Source organism: Ascaphus truei, chromosome 3, assembly GCF_040206685.1.
Source record: "Ascaphus truei isolate aAscTru1 chromosome 3, aAscTru1.hap1, whole genome shotgun sequence".
Taxonomy (NCBI): Eukaryota; Metazoa; Chordata; class Amphibia; order Anura; family Ascaphidae; genus Ascaphus; species Ascaphus truei.
This window is the reverse complement of record NC_134485.1, coordinates 384,194,473-384,216,204: the sequence shown is the minus strand read 5'-3', so window position 1 is coordinate 384,216,204 and position 21,732 is coordinate 384,194,473. Positions and strand designations below refer to the sequence as shown.

General features: G+C 43.6%; 1 protein-coding gene across 3 annotated transcripts; it reads right to left on the bottom strand.

Moving 5' to 3' along the window:
• Positions 1-2,509: 2,509 nt before the first annotated feature.
• On the bottom strand, positions 2,510-21,375 carry KBTBD3 (kelch repeat and BTB domain containing 3). 3 transcript variants are annotated; one of them, XM_075592384.1, is made up of 4 exons: positions 21,217-21,375; positions 9,513-9,629; positions 6,565-6,799; positions 2,510-4,788 (listed from the first exon to the last, which is right to left on the bottom strand). In XM_075592384.1, the coding sequence occupies exons 3-4, from the start codon at positions 6,786-6,788 to the stop codon at positions 3,186-3,188; spliced, it is 1,827 nt and encodes a 608-aa protein (XP_075448499.1). In that variant the 5' UTR covers positions 6,789-6,799; positions 9,513-9,629; positions 21,217-21,375; the 3' UTR covers positions 2,510-3,185. The 3 variants fall into 3 exon arrangements, 2 of the variants coding, with proteins under 2 accessions (XP_075448499.1, XP_075448500.1); XM_075592385.1 differs by having other exon boundaries at positions 9,513-9,585; XR_012800019.1 differs by lacking the exons at positions 2,510-4,788; positions 6,565-6,799 and adding an exon at positions 6,835-7,426.
• Between the last annotated feature and the right edge of the window lie 357 nt (positions 21,376-21,732).

Sequence of the window (21,732 nt, the reverse complement as noted above, 5' to 3'; positions counted from 1 at the left end):
CAAGGGAAGCATGGAGTGTATTCCAAGAGCAGCGTCCTTCCTCCCACGGGACTACCTTATCAGCCCCCCCTCCATACTCTGCAACATCACAGACAGACATGCCTGCACGAACAGACAGAGGAGGGTCTTGGATCAGCACCGGAGCCATGTTTCTGGTGACATATGCATTAAAGATCTTGATTCCTGCAAACGGCATTACTGTTACATTGTGCTATTTTATCTTTTGTAAACTTTATTACACTATTCCGGGTCTCTGCATTTTTTCTCTTTATAGGGGACTCAAGGCAGTTTTTCACAGGATAACCCAATTCCAGCAACGACAATCTAAAAGACAAAAAAGAAAAGCGGACTCTACAAAGTGTAAAAACGTATAACAATATTTAATCAAGACGAAGGATAAAATAGGTACACTCACAAAAGTAAAGTGTCAAAGTGCATAATTAAGAATAAATCTCAGTCACAAGCCAGATGAAAATAGACAGGATGCCTGCAAGAAACCTTTGGAGTCCACTGAACCGGCTGATCACCACAAGGTACCGACCCCAATTAACATCGGTCTATATTCATCTGCCTGATGACTGAGATTTATTCTCAATACTACGCTCTGCCACTGTACATTTGTGAGTGTACCTATTTTATCCTTGGTCTTGATTAAATATTGTTATACGTTTTTACACGATGGAGCTTGCGCTTTTTGTTTTTGGCTTATATGTCAACCCACCCATTTTTGGAGGGAGACTCATATCCTCCTCACCAGCAGCGGGACTGGGCATGAACTGAAGAAAAAACAGTAAATCTACCCCTCAGCATTTCTCTCTTAAGGTTCTAGGCAGGTCTGAAGACGTGGGAGGGGGGTGGGGGGGACTAGAAAGGCATTGCTGCAGGAAAATTCTTAAATACGGTGGAGCCATTGTCACTCTGGAGGCGGGGCCAGAATCTCCATACCACATATAGAGATTGGAATATATGATATACGTGTGTAACTATGTTTGTGTATGTATGTGAAATTATGGCATTTCCATTGGTGTTTTTTTTTTTTTTTTAAAGAAGTCTTGGTTGTAAACAAATAAAAAAAAATTTTTTTAAGTGAATGAGAAAAATTAAACTTTTTTTTTCTAATTCTGGTCAAATCCTTTTGCAAAAAAATAAACAGGTCTTTCAAATAATTTGACGATTTAAATTTTTTTTTTTTTTTTTAAAACACTGAAAACATAACTCCTCCCAAGAAACATAACAAATTAAAGAAAAATAAATGAAACAAAAAAAAGAATGAGCCTTTCTTGAAATTTGGCTCAAATTACCCTCAAGTTTGTTAAAAAATGTAATTTTCATAGCTCCTCTGGTGCATGACGATAATGTAACCACCTCGTTTCCCTGCACGTCCTGCGCTCCCGACACAATCTTCCTTAGAAAAGGAGCACTCTAAAGAGCCTATCATAGCTAGAGAGGGTCACATTTTTTGAGCGAATTTGGATCCGCAGAGGATCGGCCGGTTTCTTTGGTCCGTGGATTTCAGTTGATCAATGTCAAAAAGGGCGATTCATGTTTTGCGGATTTTTAATTATTATTACCAATACACTCCGCGGATTCCGCATTCTGTGGACGGATTTGTAGAATCCAATCCGCGGATTCAGCAACCCGTTGGTGGATTCTTAAGAATCCGACAATGGATTGCTGAATCCGCGGATTGGATTCTACAAATCCATCCACGGTTGTATCCAATGGCGGTTTTTAATAAATCCGCGCGGATTAAAACCGACCAAATCCGTTTGCAGATTTTACACAGCGAAACGGATTTTGTTGGGGTAATTGCGAGAAAATCCGGGAAATTAATTTTGGCAGATTCGCTCATCTCTAGTAATAGCCACTACATCACTGGGTCACTGGAGTGACCGACCCCATGATGTATTGACTACATTTGGGGGAATCCAAAAAGGGTTCAACTTGGAAGTAGAAAACGCCCACTGTCTATCACACAGGAATCAATATGCTATGCCATAATTCTTACACAACAATCACGAGCCTGACATACAGGTATTACTGGAACAAAACTATAACCAAGCTCAAAAAAAATACAAATAATTTCTAATGCATATCTAACCCCAAAAAAGTTGTTGTTCAAGAAGTAAGGATCTGGGAAATTTGATCCACAACTTGTACCCCTCTTCGGTTCACTGAAATTAGCTAATGGAAGTACTGTGGTTCTGGAGATACTTGCCACTAGTTTCCTGTGCAAACACTCGATATTGAATTCAAATGATTCCTTTTTTTTTAATTACAAAAATAAAACCACTAAGCAAATATGAGAAATAAAGTCACTCAATGCCACATGTGTGCAGCTTTATGGGAGCCAGTTTGTTAGCCACATTTCTTGTACCTGACTGACTGATAAGCCAGGGATGGTAACATCATCTTAGAATTAATTGGATGAGTTATTTGATGCTGACAAAAAAGGTGTCACGTCCAAGTGACATTCATGAATTGACAAATGACACAAAGATGCAAAACAGTTTCAAAATCCTTTATGCTTTGATATCAATGGACGCTGGATGAAGATGCCTCACTTTCTCTTAGCAACAATTTAACAGCACAAACACTGTGCTTTAAAACAGCTGCACAGACATAAATGCTTATATCGGACTGCTCCTTTACTGCATATTTCTTTCATTTTTAAAGCAAATGCAGGCTTACGTTTACTCAGACTTGTTTTAGCCTGCTACTGCCTGGAGAGAAAAAAAATGTCATTGAGATTTTAATGTCCATGGTGTAATTTTAAACATCATTTATTTTGCCTTCTTCTATGAAATTTTAGTAACCTTATATTTATTTTCAATAAAAACAGATATATAGTTATTTGTTTTTCTTCACCCTACCTATTGCACTCATTTAAAAACTGGTGCATGGTTATATTCACAATTGCAATTACAATGTTTGTGCCAGTCTTTAGATACATGCAGTAAAATCAAATCAAGAGATTCTTTTAGATGTACAGTAGTACCATTTAAAATATATAATACGCAAGCTATGTTTCTTCAACAGCATATAATACAGCATAAGCATATAACCTTAAATAACCCTTCTTTATAGAAAGATAATTAGTGCTAAGCCATTCTAAAGGAGAAAGAATATTGAGATAATGTTAAATGTTATGTTTGTCTTCCATTGAACATGTGACTACTGCACTATTACAGATGACTTATACCCCATGGATCCCTGTACTTATTGAACTGAATTACTTCACAATAAAATTCTGTTAATGCCCGTGGCATTGGAGAGACTTCCTCCCACTCAGATCTGTTGCTATGGTAGACTTGCACTTCATCAGTAATTTCATCTGGAGCATAATCACCTCCTAGTATATAAATTTTATCCTCAATTCCAACTGCTCCTGCATTAAAACCAGCACACTCAAAAGACCCTTCCCCTTTCCAGACACAAGTGTCTGGACAAAAACTATAAACTTTGTATGTGGAAAGATCACAAATGTACAAAGTATTGTTTACTGGTACGGCTTTGATTAAGGTTGCATGAAAAAATTGTCCAAACTCTGCAACAAGTTCAGACCATTGATCTGTCTCAGCGTTATACTTAAAGAAACAATCAAGAGAGGGGTTAAAAGAATCAGTAATCTCTACTTCTGATCCAAGTACATAAATTACAGTTTTACATGCACTTGCTTCTGGGTAGTAAATTCCTTTTGGCAATGGGCTCAACGATTTCCATTCTTTATTAAGAGGATTATAAGATTCCACATCTAGAAGACTTCTGATGTCTTGTGCTCCTTTAGTCTTTCCACCTATTACAAACAATTGGTTGAGGGCCATGACAGATGTATGCATGGTTCTTGGCTTCTTCATTGAAGGGACTAAAGAGGAATTGTTGCTAGCTGGACAGTAGCACCAGGTTTGATCAGTGGCATCGTGATATGGCTCAACAACATGAAATCTTACTGCTCTGCAGCAGTTGCCTTTACATCCCCCAGTTAGAAATATCTTTTCTCCATAGCTGGATAAGCTTGAACCTGGTAGATCAATGATATGTATTTGTGGAAGCTCCAACCATTTATCAGTTTTTATATTGTAGCAAAATGTATATTGAGTCTCCCCATCTTTTGCAGTTTTGTGAACAAATATGTATTTCTCGGTTGTAGAAAGGCGAGCATCTGGAAATAACCCAGCAGCATGTTCAACACATTTTATTGCAGAATTGATTGGCGACAAGCAGTTTGTGCTTTTCAATAATGAGTCCTCAGATTGTAGAACATCCAGCAATGTGGAATGAGATAACTGATGTAATCTAACTTTACTTAGAAGGTGAGGCAGAAACCTCTCTCTCGTGTCCAAACTATGTTTAGTCCAGGAAAGAACAGCTGTCAAAACAGATTCTTCTTCAGGAACGTTTAGCTGATCAGATGGCAAGCATTTTTCCAGTACCCCAATATTCAATTCTACGAAATCTGTTGATTGCATTAGCAGTGAAAAGTGTTGCAAAGCAAATTCCAGGGCCCGAGCAAATAAACTAGTTGAACCATAACTTTCTGATATTGACAACAACTGCAAACAATTATTTATATCAATAGTTTTTATTAGAAAATCACTGCATGCTTTAGAAAGCAGTGGGACTTGAAGAAATGATGACATTTGAAAGAGCATATCCACATTGTCATCTGTTATCTCTGCTTTTCCAGTGTAGGCATAATCAAGAAATGCTTTCACAGCATTTGGTGATAAATTGCTAATGGTAACACTTCCACCATCTCTTTCTTTCATGTTTACTTCAAACATGGCTCTGTAAATCAAAAGATATATATGCATATGAAAACATACTTGGGTGGTGTAGGTAGAGCATAAAAATGCAAAATATATATGCCATGCTGCAAACATATATGCCAAGATCCCACAGCCAGTCACAACCATGGAACACTCAATGATAAAGGATCATACTGCTGCACATCCAGGAATGTGGTGTATATGATTAAATGTGACCAAGGATGCTACATTGGGGAAACCAGCCCAAAACTTCAAGGCAGAATGAATATGCACAGACACTCTATACTCCACCACAAAAAAAGGAAGATACTGCTCACCTGTGGGACATAATTTCTCACAACCAGATCATTCCATAAATGATTTTAAAATCCTCAATGCAATGTTTAAACGTACCCAAGAACGGAAAATATTTAAACTCAGAATGATAAGACTCTTTGACACCAAAACAAGAGGACTTAATGCGGATATGGGGTTTTTCACTCACTATCACAATTGTTTGTAATTATCCTGCCTGCCTCTCTGCCAATGTTCTTATCAACAACTTCCCCCTCGCCCCCCCCTCCCCCCACAGCATCCCCTTCCCCCTCCATGCTGTTACTTGTCACCCTTTTATCACCCAATTTCTTCAAAATATCCCTTTGTCACCCCACTCTATCTAAATCTCTGTTTTTTACTGCTTTCCATACCTCTGTTTTAGCCATAGATTCCTTTGTAAACCAGTATTGCTAACCTGAGGAAGAGAGGAGACCTCTCGAAAGCTTGTCCTACGACATCATTTGTTAGTCCAAATAAAAAAGGTATTACCTAATACTGAAGAACTCATTTATTCTGCACTGTCGCAACTGGACTAACACGGCTATTTCCGTTTTATATTTATATAGAAATGGAAATATTGGTGCGCCGATAGGGCAATATAGTATATAAACCTTGAGTGCTGCCACACTGTCTTAGACCTCACACAAAGATCCGAGTATATAGAAGGAAAGAACAAGTTAGACAGAAGGCGCAACAGAAGGTTTAACACTAATATAAAGGTATATGTATATCAACTATCTGAAAAGTCCTTGATAGTATGGATGAGTCCCAATGAAGTGTAGTCCTGTGAATAACAAAAGAGAACCACATATGGTGAAGCACCAATAAAAAGGGTGTATTTACGCAAAAGTGGATAGCTACTTACAGTGTAGCAATGAAAAACAGCATTGTGGGTGTTTGCCACCACATTGTGGGTGTTTGCAATTTTTTATAGAAACCTTTGCTCTCAATAGATTAGTCTTTCTCCAATGTCTTTAGAAATATATTTACATCCAGTGTTTTTTCCCCCCTTTATTGTATGTAGTCAATTTATTTTGATTTGTCTGTCCTATATGACCCTTTGTATGGTGCTACAGAATATGAAGAAAATAATAAATAAGCCATGTAAATACCTTAAATGTGGCGTTCCTATTTGCAGAATGAGATACTCTACATCAGGGGTAGCCAGCTCCAGTCTTCAAGAGTTACTAACAGGTCTGGTTTTTAGCATACACCTGCTTCAGTACAGGTCTTTGACAAAGCCACTGACTGAGCCACTTGTTCTGAAGCAAGGATATATTGAAAACCTGACATGTTGGTAGCTCCTGAGGACTGGGGTTGGCTACCCCTGCTCTACATACAGTATCTACAAGTTATAAAAGTGACAACTATAAGAATGATGACTTGGCTGATGATAAAACATGGTCACAATACAGGCGGTTATTTAAATAGAATAATAAAAAATAAATAATGTTAACCCATCAGTGCAACAGGGACGTACCTGAAAAAGTCACTACTAGCTGCGAGTACACAACGATGGCCAGGCATTAATTCCTCTTTCACAATTATGTTAAAGTCAAAGAATATTTTTTGATCTCTGAAATTCTGCAGTACGTTTAATATTTTCTGCCCATGACCTTCAGACACAAGAGAGAGGGTTTTCTTTTGAGAAAAAGGAAATCCGTTGCACAGTCCCCTACCAAATGAATCACGTGGGAAGTCCATAGTGATTTAACCTGAAAAAGAAAAAGGAAAGAAATATGACATGCAATATCAAGCACACGATTTGGAAGTTTCCTTCATAGTTAAATATCTCAAACATTAACTGTTAAAAAGACAGAAGCGACACAACTCACTCAGTTTCTAAATATTATAGTGTTTCAACGGCAAATAATTAGATTCTGCAATTGAACATGCAAATTATCACACAAGGGGTGGAATGTATGAAGGAGCAAATTATGTCATTTTTATATCTTTGTGTCAATGTATTAAGGTTTTTGCTCCATGTACATTAGTTTGTGAATTAGAGGACGTAAGGGGGAGTTTACATTTTATATTTGTGTCATGAAGATTTGCAGTCTGTACCGTCGGAAACATTTTTGGCCAACAATAGGCTTCAGATTTAAAAAACTCTTACATGAAATGTAAACACATGCAGAATAATACACTCTTGACATTGGATACATCTCCACCCAAATGTGTTACTGTTTTAGCTATCCAATATCTTTACCCTGCTAGATCTAGTCTTGTACAATCAAACCTGGATTGTGGAAGTAATACAAACCCACTTCAGGGTAGTTATTGTGTCCTTATCAACTAATCAGCTTTGAGCTTGTTTGCCGCCTCTGCACTGCACTGTAATGCTACAAAAAAATTATCAGAAGTCAGCACCTAAATCTGAATTCATCTGACACAAAGAAATTACCAAAATTGATGCTCTTATATCATTGTCAAGCCTTTTATGGAGTCAACATAAGAATTTTTCATATATCATATTACAGTGAATTGCAGAGTTTTTAAAACTTAACAGGTCTCTTCAAAAACAAAATCTGTAGACTTGAAACCAAACATTATCAAGTCGAGTAAATTGAACTGCTACTTATGTTAAGTTTTATTTTCTGGAAATTGCCACAATTTAACAACAAGAGACACTGTCTGTGTGCAGAGCTTGCAAAACTTGATACAAATGAAAGGTTTAAAATGCTCAGTAATCAGTATTTACTTCCGTTATAAAGACCTCCGTGTTTTTATTGTTTGTTCTAATAAAATCAGTTTTTTTCATTCTATTGACCCTTGCTCTCTGCTGCGTGCTGTACACCATTTTTTTGCCTATTACTTTACGTTGGTGCTAAAGAAGTGTGGATTTTTGGAGATGAAATGGCCCACACAGCTCCAAGATTATTCAGTCATTTGTAAAAGAAAAGAGAACAAATGGAGGAAGGTTTTATTGAAGTCCTCGCTCACTACCTTTTTAACTAATCATATACGATAGAAACATTTAAATCTATATCTATAAGTCTGAAATAATGTTTGTGTGTGTATGTCATGTATGCCGCGCACCCCCATGCCCCCCGGGTGTCACCCCCCCCTACTGCCCCCTGTGTCGGTCCACCCCGGACCCTGCCCCCCACCCCTTTCCCCGGTGCCCCCCTGTCACATGCGTGTTGCTGCGGCTCCAGCCTGGTAGTGCACACACGCTGCAGCTCCAGCCTGCGACTGCTCCCGCTCATCAGGCACTTCAGCCTCCTCCCGACGCCGGTTCGCGCCCGCTCCGGGTTGCCGTGCACTCGGCGGCCTGCGCTGCATGCTCCGCCCCCACCGGTCAGAGTGCCCGCACAGGAGAGTGGCGCCTTCTGGACCGGTGGGAGCGCGGAGACTGGACGGAGGTGGCTGGTGTCCACCGGTGGGGGAACGGGCGGGTCCTCACTGCAGTCGGTGTGTGTGTGTGTGACACTGTGTGACAGTGTGTGTGTGTGTGTGTGTGTGTGTGATACTGTGTGTGTGTGTGTTTGTGACACTGTGTATGTGTGACACTGTGTATGTATGACACTGTGTGTGTGTTTATATGTCTGACACTGTGTGTATGTGTCTGACACAGTGTGTGTGTATGTGTCTGACACTGTGTGTGTATGTGTCTGACACTGTGTGTGTATGTGTCTGACACTGTGTGTGTTTATGTGTCTGACACTGTGTTTGTGTATGTGTCTGACACTGTGTTTGTGTATGTGTTTGACACTGTGTTTGTGTATGTGTCTGATACTGTGTGTGTCTCTCACTGGGTTTGTGTGTGTGGCACTGTGTGCTGCGCGGGGGGGAAGGGGGAAAACCGGAGCAGCGCAAGGAGGGGGGGGAGGACCGGACCTGCGCAGAGGGGGGCGGAACTACAGCTGCACATGGGTGGGAGGAGGCGGAGAGAGACGAGGGGAACGGGGGGGAGGGGTGGGGGGAGTGGCGAGAGGAAGGAGCGGGAGGTTTTGGTCCCGGGCAGCGCCGGGTCTCTCAGCTAGTACATAATAAACAGTAGAATGAGAGGTAACTTAGAGGTGAAGGGGCTTATTCCATACCAGTTTGCGATGTTTTTTGGACTAAATTCCCCATTGGCTTCAATGGGGAATTTCAGGTGCAGAAGGATTTGTAAGAGCTTGCACTCCTAGTACTGACTGTACTGGAACGGATAATAGTTGATGCACCATATACTGTTAAGGATCTAATCCTGTAGTAGATCCCGAATTTGGAACAGATTCAATTATAAAAAGGCCGAGTGGGCACTCATAAATTGAAGAAAAAGTATTGCTATTGTTCCTCCAGGAATATGTAACCTCAGTAAAGATACTTTTTCTTCAATTTATGAGTGCTCACTCGGCCTTTCTACTATTGAATGTCAGCTGAACAAAGCCTGATCATTCACTTTGGTGGATATACTGTAGAATACGCTTCAAAAACTCTTACCTTGCCAATTATCCAGTTAGAATAAACTTCTTGTCCCAAGTTGCTCTATTTTATCTTCTTGTGCTTCATACACCTAGCATTAGATTGTAAAATGTTCAGGGCAGAGACCCATTGTACCTGCAAATTGCAATACAGTATGTGCAGACTGTCAATGTCATATCAAAACAATGTATTATAAGCAGTGGACAACAGGAAACTAATCACAAGCAGCATCTCTGGTTTTAAAACATTATTTTTATTTTTTTAATCTCTCTACTCTGTGTTTTTGCTACAAAGTATAAAAAAAAATAATGTATGTTCTTTTTTACCCTGATATGACAAAAAGTTAAATATGCAAAATGTAACAAGTGTTGTTGCTATTTCAATTAATTACATTAGATTGTGGTGGTCAAAGGGTGGTCCTCATAAACTTTACAAGGTATATCAGAAAACCTTCCAAATTCACTGCAGATATTGAATCCACATTGTGGGAAAGAGCTATCATTGCTCGCGTATCAGTGTCAGAGGCTGATTGTAATATCCAGGTCGAGTATTTAAATATACCTTATAAATATATAACAGGTGTTCCCCCACCCTCTGGGAGATTTCACTGTTACCTGTACTCTCGCTGTGATGTACCTGTGAGGCTTACAGGATTGCTGAGTGTCCGCCAATGGTAGTGGGGAAGACAGGACAGGATTTTGGATATAGAGCTCATCTCGTTCTGGGTGCAGCACCTCCATTTCCAACAGGCCCCATCAGTGCTGGGTGCAGTTCCTGCAGGAAAACTATCTTGCACTCCCCCTGATAAACTGCAGTCACAGGCAGGAGTATAACAGCAGCAACTGGTCTTTGAATACAGCCGTACACATCAACAATGCCTTTCTTCTGGTCCCTGGACTCAACCCCCAAGGCTTGAGGCCCCAAAGGTCTATCCCTGACTCCCATGCTCCCTGGTGGAATATGGCGTAGTAGTTCCCACTCCCCTGCAGGAGGGATCTCTCTCTCTCTTCCCTGAGGAAGGAGAACTCACTAAATTTAGATCTGCAGCCCTTTTACCAGTGCTTAGGTGTTAGGTAGGGCAGATTAGTAGCAAGGGGATACATGGCTACATATACATATCTCTATATTAGTAATAGTGAAGACTTGGCAATGGAGGAAGCACACAGGAGCCACAACGGCGCGACTCATCTCCTGCAGCTAGCACACGCATCACCAGTGCTGCAGGAGTGTGCTGCGCTGGGGCACGCATGGAAGCACGCTTCCGAGCAGCCACCATGAGCTTGGCCTTACTGTGTCTGCTTTCTCTGTGCACACTACACTCCCTCCTCTCCCACGCATCTCATCTGTATCCTCCTCTCTGTGTCCTCCTACTCATATTGTTGTCTCTCCTCGCCTATGTGCACCCTGCTCTCCGCTTCCCTGTGCCCCTCCTTGCTGTCCTTCCTACTCCTCCTTCCATGCCCTCTTTGCACTCTCTCCTCTCTTTGCACTCCCTGCCTTACTGAGTCTGTGTAAGAAATCCGCTCCTGGGTTTGGCTGGAACTCATCCTTACAGAGCTATTGAGTTTCCAGACAAACCTTCCCTGAACCCGCAATCAAGTATTATCTGCTTCTTGCTGCCTCCTGTGCAGCTCTGGCCTGATTGGCTTCCTGTGCTATTTAGCTGCTGCCCTTCCCCCAGGAAGCCGATGAACATAGACTTTGTAATGGTTTCTCAGTAACTGTGTTTGCCACAAGCAGCTCTGTTTCGCCTGACTTGGCCTTCTTGTGCATGGTCCCTTTCTCCTGCTTCCTGACAGACTCCACCTTCTCAGCGATGAAGCGGCTACACTGTCTCCCAGATGCACTTCTCCTGCATCCTAAGGCCTTCCTGCTCAGTAGCCCTGGTGCTACTCTCTCAGTTCCTGGCAGACATCACCTTCGCCACGCTGAAGCGGCTACACTGTCATCCTTAGTGTTTCCTGTGGCGTGTCTGCACCCCTGTTTTCCCGTGGCCTTCTCTCCTATGTTCCTGTTCCCTCCTTCCAGAAGTCCCTCTACGCTGAAGCAGCTTCGCTCAGTTTCCTGCTATCTACACTGAAGTGGCTTCGCTGAAGATTTTCTGATGACAACCCTAGCTCGTGACCATTGCTCCTATGCCGCCTACCCTGACCCCGGCTTGTCTACGGATTACCCTGCATTCTCCAACCCTGACCTGGCTACCCACGACTACGGACTACGCAACCCAGACCCGGCTTCGTGGTCTAAGGTCGGTGTTTTCACATCCCCACCTCAGCCCAGCGGTCCGGTCCTGGTTTGTGGCGAGCACGATCGTTACAGTCTGCTCTTCTCTTTGCAGACTACACTCCCTCCTCTCCTATTCATCTTATCTGTCTCCTCTCCTTTCTATCTCCAATGCCATTAAAATACCGTCACCCAGTGTTTCGTGGGTGAGTGACAGGCCGCTCAGTCTATCACAGAGGGGGATGTATGCATATCTTTTTATAGCGCTGACAGTGTACTCAGCGTTTTACAAAGACAATACAGTACAGGGAATTATAATAATACAATAAGCTCTGCAAAGTCAGACAATGGTAAATGAAATTCCTGCCCGGGAGAGCTTACAATCTAAGTGGTATGTTGGGAGACTAAATGCAGTAGATTTCAGTGTTTCACCACAATTATTGGTAGGTGTGGGACAGTAGGCATGAGTGCAGGCTATTGGGATGCTTCTTTTGAGAGTTGAGTTTTAAGGTTGATCGGTGTTAAATTAGATGCAACACCATTAGCAGGGAAAGAAGTGTCAGGGAGTTGTGGGCAAGAGCAGGTGTGTATATGGTTGGGTCCAGGATTAGGAGAGATATCCCGAGGAGCATGGAGGAGTAGAGTGAGAGGAGGTGAGAAGTGGATTTGTAGGGGTGCTTTTTATTGTGGGGTATATAAGTTGTTGGTAAAAAAGGTGTGTAAATAGTGGTGCAGTGTCTGGCACAGGCATAGGTGGAGGAAAGGAGAGATGACGAAATGTGGATAGGAGGTGAGTGGGGAAGTTGGAGAGAACAGAAAGGTTTACAAAAAGTGAGGAAACAGCAAACAGAAAAGGCAATAATGAGATGCAGGGAGATAGGAGAAAAGAGGTCCCAGGTATTGGTGGAGTTGAGGAGTAAGAGATGAAACAGCAGGTGTATAAATAAAGCCTGGGAAGGTAGTGTATCATTGAAGGTTACACAGCAGCTTAGAAAGTAAGGGGGCCTATCCACTAAACTTCGATAAGTTCAGTGCATTGCCGATCAAGTTTGCATTTTCTTACTGCACTCTAAAAAAATGTATCAAAACAGTATTCACTAAGAAAATTCCCCATTTTTTTATAGTTTGGTAAAAAAAAAATCAACATTGCACTATCTTTCCCCTTCCACCCCCCAGTGGGTAGCCGCTATGGCAATGAAGGGGTTATGCCACAGTACCTGGTTTATTTGGGGTAGAGAAGATGGGTGAATGGGGGTACTTGGCCCAGGGTGGGTGATTAGGCCTACCAGGATAGTTGCAGGAGGAGTTATCCCCTTCATTACCATAGTGGTGTTACCCACCCAGTAGCCTAACCACCCAATCTGGGCCAAGTACCCCCTTCACCCACTCTCTCTACCCCCAATAAACATTAAAATACAACAACCCTACTATCCACCCACCCAACCCCAACAACCCCCCAAACACATACATTTCAAACATGCAACAGTTATACCATTACTCAAAAACAGAAAGCTTGACCCTACCTGTCTTTCTAACTATCGTCCTGTCTCCCTCCTACCTTTTGCCTCTAAACTCCTTGTACGTTTTGTATTTTCTCGCTTGCGCCATTTTCTGACCACCTATTCTCTCCTAGACCCTCTACAATCTGGCTTCTGCTCTGCTCACTCCACTAAAACAGGCCTTTCTAAAATAACTAATGATCTCCATGCTGCCAAAGATAAAGGCCATTACACTCTGCTCATATTACTCAACCTCTCTGCAGCAATTGATACTGTGGACCACCCTCTTCTCCTTCATATTCTCCATACGCTTTATATCCGTAACAAAGCTCTATCCTGCATCTCCTCTTACCTCTCCCATCATACTTTCAGTGTTTCTTTTGCTAACACCTCCTCCTCCATCGATCTCTCTGGGGTACCCCATGTCTCTATCCTGGGAGCTCTTCTCTTGAAACACTCTCTCTAAGTGACCTAATCACATCTCTTGGGTTCAAATATCACCTCAATGCTAATGACACACACACACATTAAATTTTCAACCCCTGAACTTACACCTGCTGTACAGACCAAAGTTTCTGACAGTCTCTCCACTATATAATCCTGGATGGCCCTCCGTCGACTTAAACTTAACACGTCAAAGATGGACCACTTCACAGTTCCTCCAAGTCTGGCGCTACAGCGGTAGCCACTAAGGTAACGAAGTTGGCTGTAATTTGATTTTCATTACATAGTATTGAATTCGGGGTGTCCAGAGCTGAAATAAATATGCGGGTCAGCTCCGCAGACCCCCGGTATCAATCCTATGCAGTAAAAATAAAAGAAACTCCATGTTACAGCCAGAGTGTTATAGCTCGGTAAAAAGCCGTTTTACTGCGATATTGTCTGGTTATCGAAGCTTTGTGAATAGCTACACATGCAATATCGCTCTCAAAGGGCACTTATAGTGCAATAATGCACTTGTCAACATTTAGTCAATAAGCCCCATAGTCTTTAGATGTGAAGAAATTGTCAGAGCATTTAGAAAGCCAAGTTCTCACAGTTGCAGGGTTGGAATTCTTGCATTTTTCACCTCCAATTTGAACTCCACAGACACTTAATCTGTGACACATAAGATGTTACACAGCCAATGTGCAGTCTCATTGGCGGTCCCTGGGTGAATAACAGGCTGTTCAGCCTATCACAGAGGGATGTGCACATATCCTTTCAGAAATATATAGACTACATTAATAAGGACATTAACACGTCACTCTCCCTCTGTACCCCAATGCCATTAAAATCCACTTCCACAGTGTTTCCTGGGCGAGTGACAGGTTGATCATCCTATCACAGAGAGGGTGAGATGTGCAGCCTCACTGGCTGTCTTTTGGTGTGTGACAGGTCATTCAGCTATCACAGAGAGATGTGCAGATATATATGTAACATGGCTAGTCTATTCTACCTCTCTTTCCTCCTGTCACGTAAGTCCTTAGCATTCTAGGCTGTGACAGGTCATTCTGTGGGCTTTTGAGCCCCCCTCCCTCATGCTCCTCTGAGTGACTGAAGTGTGGTGGACTCTTGGCCTGTGTATAGCCTATCAGGTATAGGTACAGACCTTGAGCCCTACCCTTCTGGTTTCTCAGAGGGGTAGTGCCAAATGTAGTCCGTTCTCTCCCAATCTTCCAACCGAGTGGAGGTGTGGGGCCTGTCTCTTCTCCCTGTGGGAGAGAGAGGCCAGCCAGGCTTCATGGCTGGCTGGCTCAGGAAGATCTAAGGCTGACTTCATACAGGCTGCTACACTACCGCGCGTCCGCGAGCCTCTGTCTGCTGGGCGATGTGTGCTCATCAACAGCAGACAGAATGACGCGATTGGAGGCGGGACCACGTCAGCCATTTAATTTTAAAAAAATGAAACAAAGTGTGTGTGTTTGCGATTGGCTGAGAAAGTACGTGACGCGGCTGCCGCTTCAAATTACAACTTAAGTTGTCTCCTTCAAGTGCAGCGGCGTCAACGCTGTACTTCGCTGCCGGGTGCCGTTTTCAGTTTGAAAACTCCCTAAGGCTGCGCTTATAGTGCCGGCTACGGCTACAGCTACGGCTTCGGATGATGTCACCCATCTCCGTAGCCCATGTGAAAGTTGTAATTTGAGTTTGTGAGACCGTCTCTAGCTACAAGGGGAGTGCCGTCAGGCAAGTGGGAAGGCAGAGGGGCGGAGACAAGAGCAAGGGGGAAGGCTAAAACAGAGAGGAGTTGTAATTTCTGTTTGTATGCTGAATTTACTTTTAATTACGAGAGAATTTACTATTTTAAAGTTGTTAATATATATATATATATATATATGTGTGTGTTTCACTTGACAGACACACAATCACACACAGGGCCGCCAACAGAAATCATGGGGCCCAGGACAAATGAAAGGAGCACCCCACGCCCCCCAACCCATATAGGACCTACCATGGCAAAAAATGTTTTAGGGCGCAAATTTTACTTAACCCCCCAATACATATAAAAATACACTCCCACCCCTCCAATACATATACAAAGATACCCCAACCCCCCCCAATAGATCTAAAAAATACCCCAAACCCCCCAATACATATATAAAATACTCCCCCAATACATATAAAAATCAGGCTTACCTTGGGGGGTATCTCAGGTCAGGCTGGTGGCTGCAGGGGGGGGCGGTGCTCCGGTGGCTGGCGGTACTGCGGGTGGGGGGCTGTGGCTGGCGGTGGGGGGGGGGGCTATGGCTGGCGGTGGGGGGGGGGGCGGTGGCTGGGGCCTTGCGGCTAGCGGTGCTGCAGGGGGGGGGGGGTGGCTGGCAATGGGGGGGCCGGTGGCTGGCGGTGGCCCGGCGGCTGGCGGGACTGGGGTGGCCCGGCGGCAGGTCACCGCTGGCCCTGCCCCAGTGCAGGCACCTGTCTGTACCACGCTGGCTGCTCACGCATGCGCCGGGCCTCCCTTTCACACCTGCGCGCCGGAAGCTTAGCCCAGCTGACTAGTGGCGCTGCTGTCAGAGAGACCCAGCACCTGGTGCCGCGTTTTTTTTTTTAAATGAACCACGGGGCCAGGACGCCAACACCGGCAGTCCCCCTCTGTTGGCGGCTCTGCACACAGTCTCCGACACTCAATCCCCCACACACTCATCCCCCCTCCCCTGCATCAGAAACTATCTGATTGGTTTACAGCCTGTCACATGGTGAGACCGTCGCTGTAAAAATCAAATTCTACTGACTACAGAGATTCAGGTCGCTCTGCCGCGCCTACTATAAGCGCATGCTGCAGATTCAATGCATTTGTTTTGACGCAACGTCGCCATCACTATAAGCGCAGCCTTAGTGGGGACTGATCTCTGGGCACCCTGGAACCCACTACAGCTGGAGGCGCTAAGCACCGAGTAATGCTACGCTTATAGTGCCGGCGACGGTCTCTGGAAAATAAAAAAGAGATGACTTCCAGCGATCGCGACCAATCCGTCGCAGCGCGCTTACTATACGAGCACGTGACAGCAGCAATGCATTTGTTTTGCGGTGACGTCGCGTCGCTGTCGCCGGCACTATAAGCGCATCCTTAAGAACTTCACTGATCATCAAAAGCCTGTCCTGGTCTCCATATCACCGCAGACAACTCAGCTCTCCTGAACCCTCACAGGTATGTCGCACCATAACACCTGTAGATGCAACAAGTATCTCCTAGAGCAGAGTGGGCGCAAACTTTTTTCCCTGCATCCCCCTGCCGGCTGTCCCCTCACTCCCGCGCCCCCGCCCCCCAACCCCAACTTACCCGCGCACCGGCGTAATGACGTCACGTTGCCGTAGCAACGTGACGTCACATGACCTCGCAGCGTCATTTTGACGCTGCGTTGCCATGGCGAAGCAGGGAGGAAGCCGCCGGAGCCACGGTAAGTTAGGTTTACAGAGGCCCTGCAGCTTCCCCGGCACTTAATTTAAGTGCCTTCGGGAAGCGCGCGGGGCCTCTGTAAACCCTGCGCCCCCCCGTCGGCAGTCTTGCGCCCCCTGGGGGTCGCGCCCCCCAGTTTGCGCACCGCTGTCCTAGAGGGTGGGGGGTACGTGTGCTATATATATATATATATATATATATATATATATATATATTATATATATATATATATATACACAAACATACATACATACATTTTAAGTTATGGTGGGTGAAAAAGGCAACAAAAAACCTCCACCGTTAGCATATAGCCAATAAAGAATATTGCAAAGCAGGTATAAACCAACCTCACACTGATGAGACCCATTAAGGTTGAAACATGTCTGTGAGTGGTTTGACTTGCTTTGCTAGTCCCATGTTGTGCTTTAAAAGCTGTGTGAACAGCTATGAATTTGCTTATATAGGCTCCATGTGAATGGATATTCCAGGCAAAAGGTGACACATTGTGTGCTCATTTGTATGTCATTTCCCAGAATCCCTCACTGCAGTGGAAGCACTGTATGCTAGGTGATAATGGTTGAAAGGCAGGGTTGCAGACCTGTGAATTTGCTCACAAGTGATATATTCTTTATTGGAGATATATATATATCTCAAGTTGATTAACTACCTAGCCAGCGGTATCCCAGTTTAGGGGAATGACGTCACCATCAGAGGACCCGCGCAACTGCTGATTACAGCTGAGCAGTGAAGCTTCTGCGTCCAAGCACACAGACGGAGTGAGTGGTTCCTGAGATTATCAGCCCCTTTGATGCAGCGATCTGAAAGCATTTTACTGGTGTGCCTCTTTTTTATGCTACATTGTACTGTAAGTAGCCTCTGTTGCTTGCGCAATAATTTTATTCATAAACGTACTTCACCATATTGGTATTTTTTTCATCTGTAGCCCCGGTGCCCTCCGGCTCTCAGAGACCCCCCTCCTTTGGATCAGGGCGGTCGCGGGTGCCGCCGGAGCCAGCGACGGACCCGCCGGCTGTTTCCAGGGGTGGGGGCCGGAGCAGGGAGTGTTGCGAGCCTTAGGAGGCTCGGCGGCGTACCCGGCTAGCGGGGGCCGCCATTGCGGGTGCATGCGGCGTGATCGCGCATGCGCGGATCAGGCTAGGGAGTTGCGGCAGCCCTTAGGGAGTTGCGCATGCGCAGTAGAATCGCGCACGCGGCCCCAATATAGAAACAGCCTCCACGGGACTACAATTCCCAGGAGGCTAAGGGGAAAAGGCACCAGGTGCCCCCGAGTAGCCAATAGGGCTGGAGGATTGCCTTGCAGGGAATATAGATACATTTCGCGGGCTTGGAGCTAGGCAGTCAGTGCCAGGAGCAGCCAGAGGAAGGAGGTAGGGTGCAGGAGTCAGTGACTCCCTGCACTAGGCCAGCAGCCCCCGAAGCCCGAGATAGCCCTGAGCCACCCAGTAGTGTAAGTTGTGTCAGGGACAGGCCCCAGGTTAGGGACCCTGTCCTTTACTATTCAGAGTCAGCTAGGGACTCAGCAGACGCTGTGCGTCCGTCCAGAGGGTTGGGCGCAGATCTTCGTTGTTGCTGCAGAGGCCATCCGGGTGGGATCGCCCCGGACGGTAGTTCCTGTGTTTATCCGTCATCGGATCCTTTGCGAAGCTCCGTTGCAGGCCCGGGCACTGGAGTGCTCGGCAGGTAACCCTCACCAAGTGCACCAACGATACTATTAGGTTCACACGGGACCAGTGACTGCGCAGTCACACATATTTATCTCACTTGAAGGGTGGGAGACATATTGTGTGGGGTTACTGGACACGGGGAGGGATCACCTGGTGAAGGGGGTAGCGTCCTGCGAGACGCAGTAGTTAGTGTCTCCTCTAGGGAGGGACACCCGTTGATCTGTTGATTGTAATGTATGAGTATGGTTGCACTGGTAAAGGTATTGGCTGTTTTACCTACTGTGTGCTGAGTGATATATATTGTCCTGCGAGGAACCACTCCCCCTCTGGTGGGAGCCATCACAGGTGGAGGCGCTGCACCGAGTATAGGGTTACTCATAATATACTTGCCCCAGGTTCCCAGTGGCGGAAGCTCAGTTCTCCTGTGAGCTTAACAGGTAAAGCACCACACCAGGTAACATTAGGTTCTCCGCACCTACACTCTATCTGCGATTGGGTGGGGGAATACCCGTTACACATCTATAGGTACATCTCGTTGTGGAATTCGAATATAGGACTTGTTCACATATTTATCCTTCAGGTGTTGTATATCCATGCACCTGTGTCTCTGATTTGCGCCTTCTGTGTTTTTTTGTACTTCTTTGAGGTGGTGTACACCCATTACATTGTGGCAGCACTCATAGACATCATTGCAATACTATTTTAAATCAGTTTTGCACACCTTATACTTTTTCTTTTTAAATATATATATATATATATATATATATAAAAAGAAAAAGTATAAGGTATATACACACACATACATATATACATCATGTTGGTTAACTACCTAACGTCTCCAATAACCATCACAATGCAAGCAAACGCACATGGGGCAGAAGAGGTGAAAATAGTTTATAGTTTGATGCATGGATATTATATTGAATGAGTTCAGAAGCAGGGTAATGTAAGTTAAAGGTGCACGAACGGTCATTCTCTTTAATACAATGTTGACTTTGTACACTTCCACATACTGAATGGGGGTCTAAGATTTATTTTGACACAAGGCCATTAGCCTTTCTTATTACATGTTCCCCAAATAATTTGATTTAGAAAAGCAAAAAAGCTTTTGCTTACCATACTTTTTAAAACTTGGATACAATTCACTAAGCCTAATGTATTTATTAATGGAGTGTGCAAAACAACATTGAAGCATAGTTACCTTGCTCAATTTATGAATATTATGGGGCTTATACAATAATGTGCGATAGCGCCGATTCTGCGCTGGTGCATGGAAAGTACCACTTTACTGAATAAGGCCCTTTGTGTATAATGTAAACCAGGTTATAAAATGCATGAGCCATTCCCAGTTATTGGGTGTAAGTGCTAACTATGCAATGAAATAAGCACATGTGATCTTCACATACTACAAAGCTTGTTTTAAGGTTCTCTCAGGAGAAAGCACCTTTGTAAACCCCCTGCATATAGTATAATAGAAAATGTAATTATTATTCTAATATAGCAGACATGGCAATGAATAAAAAAGTGCAATTTATTATTATTATGGTCTACACATTGGCATTACTTTTGTGCTATTCAAAATTAGACTATACCTGGAAATAATTAAGTAACAAATAGGCAAATAGATGTGTCATACTGAGGTGTGTGTTCCAAATCAGTTTGCATAAATATCGTATCAAATAAAGTATTACTTTCAATGCCATTACTCTTCTTTGATAAATCTGGTGCAGGTTTATTTTTATTTTTTTGGCACCAATTTTGATCCTGTGAGGCTTTGTTAAATATACCCGTGTAGTCCCATTAAAGTAAGGGAGTAAGAAAGTAAGAATGATTGAGCATGTTTTGTAATAGTAAATGCACTGTGACGATGGTCAATTTTTTTTTCTGCCATTGAAGCCTCAACCCCATTGCTAATAATAATATATAGAATAATCATTAGTTATTATTTGTAAAATAAAGAATATAATAGGTAAAACTACAAAATATTAAAGCTAAATTATTATTATTTTAATAGAATTGCTACTGTGACAACTAGAGAGGTTAATCTAATAAACCAGAGTCTTCTTCTATTTGAATAAGAAACATATTTTCAACTACAGTACATAGTCCCTGCAGAATAAAATAAGTACTATACGGTCATCCTGTGCAGAAATCAGCTTTTACCTGCAGCAAATCATTGGCATAAAGTAGAATCAGTAAAGTAGGATGAGAATTGAGAACACACTTACAGTAGTGATGACAGCATGGATGCGGTCACTATTGTGATACAATTCTCATAGGTCACCATTATTCCTAACTATTTTAATCTCACACTGCAGAAGACAACCATGGGATAACATGACAGCCCCAGGTGTTTTGGTTCTGACCTCTAAACAGATTCCCTGCAGGAGGGGTAGACACCACAGCAGGATTACATGGAATGGAAGAACATTGATTACCTGCAGAGATCTGGTGTGTAGATAAATGATATTCTGCACATTGCATAGACATCAGATCTTGTCTAACGCAGGGAGAGATCTGGCAGCACACAGTCCTATATCTGTAAACACTGCCAAACAAAACAGATACATAATCTACAATGACAGTGTAACAGAGGCAGCACTAGTACTGTACAACAGCCAATAAGGCAGCTTGTTTCAGTTGTTAAAGGCGTCCTAAACCACGATACCTGCGGTGCTATTGGATAGAGGGAAAGAGCCAAAAATGACAGCAAGTTATTGTATTGAAATGGGATGAGCTCTGTACTGCACTTCGGAGGCTATTACAATATCATGTAATTTCCAGTTTTGTCGGATCAAATACGTTGAGATCTATACAAATTGCATATATTTTTCTACCACAGCCGAAACAATTATATTGCCTTCCATCCAGCAGCACTTCATGAATTATTCAGCCTTCTGAAAATGATAACGTGGTGTAATAGTAACTCATTCTTCTTGTGCTCCTCTGACAAA